The sequence below is a fragment of the Perkinsus marinus genome, assembly GCF_000006405.1.
Source record: "Perkinsus marinus ATCC 50983 genomic scaffold scf_1104296944018, whole genome shotgun sequence".
NCBI lineage: Eukaryota > Perkinsozoa > Perkinsida > Perkinsidae > Perkinsus > Perkinsus marinus.
The window spans coordinates 23,070-30,853 of record NW_003211602.1 but is presented as its reverse complement, the minus strand read 5'-3'; the positions used below and the strand labels follow the sequence as shown (position 1 = coordinate 30,853).

The 7,784-nt window shown below is 43.9% G+C and overlaps 2 protein-coding genes across 2 annotated transcripts; both read right to left on the bottom strand.

The window, feature by feature from the left end:
- Pmar_PMAR002459 (conserved hypothetical protein) lies at positions 1-1,494 on the bottom strand (the record flags this gene model as incomplete). The annotated part of the gene is made up of 7 exons (XM_002780811.1): positions 1-163; positions 194-345; positions 458-541; positions 595-671; positions 850-917; positions 992-1,117; positions 1,352-1,494. Coding segments are annotated over 7 exons (813 nt in total), but the record flags the coding sequence as incomplete, so codon positions are not given.
- Positions 1,495-1,607: 113 nt separating this feature from the next.
- Positions 1,608-5,828, bottom strand: Pmar_PMAR002458 (hypothetical protein). Its single transcript, XM_002780810.1, has 14 exons — positions 5,724-5,828; positions 4,265-4,349; positions 4,126-4,217; positions 3,802-3,963; positions 3,408-3,537; positions 3,266-3,327; positions 3,102-3,221; positions 2,954-3,050; positions 2,827-2,888; positions 2,717-2,779; positions 2,573-2,666; positions 2,439-2,522; positions 2,281-2,389; positions 1,608-1,989 (listed from the first exon to the last, which is right to left on the bottom strand). The coding sequence occupies exons 1-14, from the start codon at positions 5,804-5,806 to the stop codon at positions 1,862-1,864; spliced, it is 1,371 nt and encodes a 456-aa protein (XP_002780856.1). The 5' UTR covers positions 5,807-5,828; the 3' UTR covers positions 1,608-1,861.
- Positions 5,829-7,784: the final 1,956 nt, after the last annotated feature.

Sequence of the window (7,784 nt, the reverse complement as noted above, 5' to 3'; positions counted from 1 at the left end):
ATCCATCTGCTGTTGTTGCCTCTTTCGGTGGCAAAAACGAAGGAGAAGAAGATGGTATGGGACCACTTGACAAGAACTTTTCTCGAAGAATCGATATAGTCTCGCGGATCTTAGCCCACCCTTGGTGCTGCTTCCCTCTGAAAAGAAGTTTGTAAGATACAAACTAGATTGGGCAACGGTACATTCATCTTACCGTGCATGTTCGTGATTCTCCACGTTAGCCTTGGGGTCGTTCTCATTGAGTGTTACGAGTACACCGCAGACATCACAAACGAATTCAGTTCGAGTCATCATCATATACTTCTCACCACTAAGCTCGCGGATCTTCGAGTTCAGCGGCTCAGCCTGAACGACGATTTGATAGAGGAATGGTAGAGAGACAATAGCAGAATAAAAACCACCATGACCAGCGCCGACACTAAAAAGGCCAGTAGAAGAACAAAATGAAGCAACCCACTTGTCCCATCTTTTTCTCAGAATCCGCGATTCGCCCTTTCTCGGCGAGCTCCTCGGCCTCCTTCACTATACCATGTATACGACCCTGAGGTAATAAATTCAAACAAGTTTCGGCATACCACTCCCTTGCCAACTTACCTTTAATTCGTCTATTTGCTCCTTATTCTGTGGTGGTATCTCTATATCCGGTATCTCGGCGCTGACTCGAGCCTTACCTACAACAGCACAACGTAGAACCTCACAGAAATAATTTCTGAAAAATTCGAGCAGGGATGAATTTCTGAGAAATTCATTCCTGCTCGAATTTTTCATTAGCCAAATATTTCTAAACGACCAAAGTTCCGTCAGGACCACATAATCGTTTTTCACTGACTGAATCCCCCCTTCTACTACCTCTCCGAATCTTATGTGCTAACTGCGTCTCCAAGTACTCCAAGAAGCTCAGTAACTCGCGAGAGTATCTACACTCGAGACGGACGATGTATCCGGAGATTTTTCCCCAGACCTTAAAGCTCCCAGAAAATCTCGTTCCTACTTGTCGAGCACTGCCCTCTTTTCCGCACAATCCTCCCATTTCTCAAAGCGCGACTTGGTGTATTCGCAATGTTCCTTATCGCACACTCCCATATCAGCTTTCGTGTTAACGAAGAGATCATGAGGACTGACCGAAGACGCCGAACCTCAAGCATTCCCCAGAAGATCAAAAATTAATCACTGGGACGCAGAAATTCACACGTAAAACGTAGGACATAACGACCCGAAATCACTACCAATACTCACTAAAGTACACAAACCATCAAAACCTCATCGAGCAAAGCTCGACAATCAAAGCGCTCGCAAATTTATTCTCAAGATGCGTCAAAGACTAAGGCGTAAGGCTTCCCTATTATAGTACCAGAAATCCACTAGAAAGTAATGACAGTATCGTGTTTGGGTCATCCAGTTGATCTTCTTCTCCTCGCTTTTAACTTTCTCCGCTGCAGAGACGTTTCTATCGCGGCCCATGAGCTGGTCGAGCAAGGCTCTGGCCTCCTCCATATCAGTAACAGTAGAGTTGAGGAATATACGTACAACTAACGGGAACGACGAAATGATGAAGTGCTAACGCGACAAGTAGTGAGTGAGAGAACTGAGATTGAATCGAAACAGAATTATAACGAATTTGAGAAAAAGCAGAGGCCATGTGGCTCCAGGCAGCTGTGATGAGTTCAATAGCACGCATATACAACATGGACCCAATGCTAACCTAATTTGTATCTAGCATGGTCAACCTCAAGATACTCTATATGCTGAAACAAATTAGAGTGAGACAGTACTGATGAGCACAGAGGACAGACACCCAATTAATCTCATCACAATAACAAATCGACACCGGCGAGTCTCCCTCAAGCGCGATGTCAAAGAATTATGGTATCCGATCGTATGCGCCCCTCCTAGAAAGGCTTTGAATTCTCTCCCCAGGTTGCGACTCCATTCCATCCACTGCAGAGAGGACCCGAAGCGACCTGCGTGGCTCAGCCGGTGGTGAATGAGCTGAACAACAACAACAACAACAACAACAACACTAGCATGCGCAAAGATGACGGACATCCAACAACTAGGATGAGTCATTCTCAACGACAGTACGCAAGAATTGTTGGACTATGTATAATACTATACATATAATACTATATATATAAATATATACCGGAGTACTATCACTGGAGTACATAATAGAAACGACTGAGGGATGTAGCAGAATTCGTGTTGACGGCAAAGACCCAACAAATGGCCGTACCGCGACGGAGCTTAACAAGAAGAAGAAGATGACGTATATCAACTCACCCCAGTTCCCAACGAAGGGATTCCCTCTGTCCAGCGATCGTTGCCGCAGTTCGGCCGCTATCCCGTCGAGCAACACCGGGTGCCATGCGCTGACCCGAGACTCTCGTGACTGTCACTAACACGATGAGGGAATGCTCATGTGCAGCGGAGGGACTCACCAGTCGACCTGCGCACCCTATAGATTCTGCGCATGCGTGCTGAGGATACACATCAGGCTTCACCCGTCGATGTCTAGCTGGTGCCTGAATGACATAACCAATACGGGATTAACAACGTCAGCTTTCTTCCTCACTGTAGACCTGCTATTTCGACGCTGGAGAATTAACGATTGAAACGACACTGGAGAAACATGCTCCGACTTTCCCCGACTCGCGGTAAGCGATGACCTGTCAATTTGACCAACTGTAGGCGAATACACCCTTGCCGTAGTATTCACCTCGGCCTGCCGTTAAGCGGATTCTCTCGAAAACTGCCCATACTAACACTGTGATCTCCACGTCTACAAAATACGCATGCGCAAAATCTTGCGAGTGCGATGGGACTTACCGGCCTCCTCCACCATTCGATGCTGCAAACAGTTCGCCGCTGGATGTGAGCAATATGGAATCCTACATAGAGAAAACAACAAGGTGGAAATTCCCACACAGGAAGGGGGAATCAACCCCGAACTCACCGGTGTTGTCGATAACCGCTGCAGTCGAGCACTGTGACTTCCCCCTCCAGAGCTGGCCATGTTATTCTGCTGTAGAGAAAAGTAAAACTCGCAGTATCTGTAGCAGAAAAATGCCGAGGCTGGGAATCGAACCGGGGACCTCTTCTACTCAGATGACTGAATATTCACATTCCACTGTAAAATATCCGCTAGCGCGAAAGCCTCCAGCTTCCTGAGCCTATATAGAGGGGGACCACCACCGTAGGCGCCGAGTTGGATCAGACCACATCTGGAGGGACGGTCAGCGTCGCGCGCCACGAAATTAACACTTACTTGCTGAGGTAAATGAAGCAGTCTTGCAAGTTCGAGAGAAAGAGACAATAGTCTTCCCATACCTGAGACCATGGGGTGACGTGAAATAAACCACCATGGGAATCGAACCCACGACCTTCCGATAGGAGACCAAGCACCTTACCTTACAGGCCAAAAAGACACTTATAGCAACAATAATTCGCCAGTTCCAAGGGCGCATGCATACGTTTTCAGCGAATCGACAGGCATACACCGTGGCGATCACTATCAGCTCATTGCAGCATGAGAAATATCTAAGAACAATAAACAATAACCAGAATATTTTGCGATGGTCAATACCAAAACTTTGAGTCTCAAGCGCGACATACCACGGAACAAGACACTGAGTGATTCTATCGTTGGATGTACATTATCTTATCCAAGCACATTGTGACACTCAGACTCAACATAACTTCATGCCGCATATATTCCAATGAAAACACCAAATCAAATGCTGACGTTAGTAATGAGAGGCGCTAATGAGTTTCGAAACCCCTTCCCCCTACTACTACTACTACCTCACACACTCCCTAAGATAGCCTTGAATTTCATGTAGAGACACTGGGAGTGGCGGACCCGACAGCAACTTGCGTTTCCGCTCCAGTTCTGACCGAGTCGCCACCATCGGGTTCAAACACTCGCAACACGCATGTATAGAAAATGCAGGTACCGAGCTGTACCTGGAATAGAAACAATCAATAAGCGTAATGCTCAATACCACCCGATAAAATTCCACACACTAGAGTGGGGAATTAGTAATTTCCAACCAATTTTTCCTGCAAAAAAAGCGACAAATTTCTCAAGTTTTCGTGGAAAAAAGTCTCAATCTGAGCGAGTACTACAACTCCTGATCCAGTACGAGACACTTCTGGCCGCATCTCACATGGTCAACACAGCGGCGTGGGCAAGCACGCAAATGCCGCAGTAGGAGGACCTTAGAATATACCAAGTGTATGGAGAGTAACGACTACTTGCTACTACCGCTGACTGACGTAAAATCATTGACTTTCGACATCGTCCAATCGCGCGTAGCTCTGGGGGTAGAGACCGGTGATCTAGGGATGTCCTGAAAACGTAACGATATGAAGACAATTAGGGAAAATGCATGACGCTCGTAATTCAGCAATATTCATGGCGATCCACCAGGAAGCGTTCATATACCCGATCAGTGTTAGAATGTACGCCCGTTTTCCTCAGCTCAGCCCGGAAGTTCCAAAAGCGAAATTATACGAATTCGGTTGAAAGTATACAGAAACCAATGAGAATTTCCTAAATGCATATTTTGACCATATGACCTAAATGACCATATGCATATTTTTTCACACAGGATCAGCACAGTATATAAATACATTTTTGTCGAGTGGATGCTCATCATCAGATACTTAGCGGAGCGGAGCTTATACTTGGGCGAAATAAACTCTTGGTTCCCTCTACAAATCATAAGTATTACTATAACGATATAACAGTGGAGTTTCACTCGTGATATCAAAAAAAAACACTGGTGAAAATTATATTTCACGACTACTGCATGGTCAGAATATCGTGTTCTCCACAGAGTATAACGCCACTTCACGTAAAACGGGTGAAACTCCAGCGATATGAATGACTACCGCGTAGCGCGATATTTGCGCTTTGCAGTAGTCGTGAAATAGATTTCTCGCCAGAATTTTCATACTACGGGTGAAACTCTAATATTTTTGAAGGGCTTACAACGATGTCCTATATTTATATCAGCACATATCCATAATAAATTATAATAGTATGTTAAAATTTTAATATCATTCTGCGTATCGAATGTTAGAAAATTAACATCCCCTTATGAATATGTTTATATATGGATAAATATTCACGGACCACCCAGGGCGTATGTGCATAGAAATAAACAATAATTTCCTCGAGATTTTTTGCGACTAAGATCAACATGCGTTAATGATTGTGCATAATCTCGCGTATTCGATTAGATAAATCATCCTTAGACTACCGCCGTCAACTCTTCCAAACTATCTCATATCAGTAGCAGACGCATACTAAGGTAGTGTGCGCAGTTATTTCTACCATATTTTCAAGCGTAGATTAATGAGAAATTACCTATTATTGCGGTTACAGTTGTATTAGAGGTGGACCACGCGTGAAACGTAATGGCCCTGTGCATGTTATTAGTGAAAGTAGTGTGAGTAGCTCACACTCTAATGGTTAAAGATTTCATATCACATCCATAAGGCAGAGGATCGATCCCTGCTATAGGCATATATGAACTCATATAAGTGTTCCGAATGAATGAGAAAACTATCATTATGTGATTAGTGGCAAATACAACAACATATTTTTGAACGTTTTACCCAAGCCTTGAATATCCAAGAAAGTGAGTTACTCTACAAATGTAATACTGCAAGAAATTATATGCAACCGTCACGGCTTCAATTTATTCCCCTCATACTACCCTTGACGATATACTCCAACATCAGGCACGTCATGCTTTTCGTCATAGTAGGGTCGATTCAGAATTGAAATGTCGCCGCCCATAGCGGGACTAACTCAACTATTTACGAACTTCGAGATGGACCACGCAGATCTCCGCTGAGCTCCACGTCCCAACACCCAGGACCACTGTTAAGAGCACGATATGACTTTGACGCAGACCTCAACCTCGAGAGGGAATTTTGTGGCGCGTGACGGGGTCTTCGTTGAGTAAATTCAAGATAACTCAAGACTAGTAAGAATATATACTCACGTTGGGTTTATAAAGGATGCAGTGTACTTAGTTACTACCACATATGGTGGCCTACGATTCAACAGCAGATCCAAAAATATACAGGAAATGTCATGAAATTGGAAATTCTGGATAATTTTCTGCTGTGTTTTTAGGCGTGTGCGCAAACGAAAATCTGAGAAGCCTTACTAATACGGTATTGTTCACGGCGTGTTCGCCTTGTTGACAGGTTCCTCTGTGGATAGTGGTAGGTGGAAGAGCATCATACACCTCAACAACCTTGCTGATACAACTCCAGATGTAGCTGACATGATGTAATGGGCAAATAGTGAGTGCTCATACCAAAACATGCTGGCATCTCTGCAATCCTGCCATATCTCCACGCATTCACAGAGTGACATTGTTACGGTATGATGATATTAGGCTCGTCGTAGCAAAAGAGGATCATAAGGCGACGAAGATGTAGCCACAGTGTAGTCCTCTGAATGTTGTGCGTTTTGGGATTATTTCACCGACGATTATATGCACGATGTCGCTGATAACGATACGACTATGGTTTTGGCTCTTTTACTCCATGACTAATAGAGATGGTGAATTGGAGATTTTACATCACATCGAATTTCGTACGGTTGACTGACGCGATGAAGAAGTTCAGAGTCAAAACAATATAGGCTATAGATAGACGATAATAGTACGTTATATAACATCCCAATGGAGTTTCACCCGTGATATGAAAAACACCATCGAAAAAGTAATATTTCACAAATCACTGCGTACCGCTAATATTCATAGATGATTCCGTCACTTTACGTACAACGGGTGAAACTCCAAAATAAGCGTTAGATTGTAGGTCATCGAGCCCAGGTGCGTCACAGTATGGGAAATGATGAAGTATTATCCAAATAGAAAGGTCTATCGAAATTATCAACAACGTAGAGTATTATCGTAGTTGCTTCGTCGTGAAAAGGTATTTGATTCTCTCAAAGTTGTAACCCTTATTGTCCATTACCGACTCATTAGTCGTATTGGGAGAGTCGTGGAGATCATCGTTCGACACAACCATATGGGCAAAACCAAATCTTATTAATCTTACTTAGTTGATCATCATGCTGTTACTAGATAGTTTTAAGTATGTTTTAAAATTAACTGCTGAAAGCTTCCCCAACCTCATTTTAGTCAACTCTTATTAGAGGTATCGAGCAAAACGCTGGCGCAAGCAGCGGCCAAAGATATGAGGATACTGTCCTTGCAAAGTGTCGGTTTTACGGTATGCAGAGGAATGCTTCTGATGGATTTGAATTGTGTTTCTGCCGGGGCTATACATTGGAGGTTCGTTGGAAAAACGTCAGAATTTCGGCCCGGAATTCTTTCACCAGGGAAAATAAAAATTTTAAATAATTCAACCAACTGATTCGCCATTCGAAATTTTCCCTGGAATGATTCTGTACGTGTTACAGAACGCTTTTGGGATCGACTCATTGCACGGAATAACTGAATTGCGGGATTGTTTTATAAAGGTTAACTTGTTTACCTAAGTTAAATATCGATGCGGATGGTCGCGTCGCTAGCAATTCGTGCTGCGGTAATGAAACCGTGAGGCGAGCGGATCCGCTCCCCTGCCTGATGGGGCTGTATCAGATTTCGCCAACTCAGAAATCGCCAAAATGACGCCAAACAGATTCGCAGGCCTAACGACAGGAATTCTAGGTGATACCAGTGTTGGAATAGATTACAACAATGTGGTGAAATACGCTACTCTACAACTGATTTGGACTAAGATTTGGTGGATTC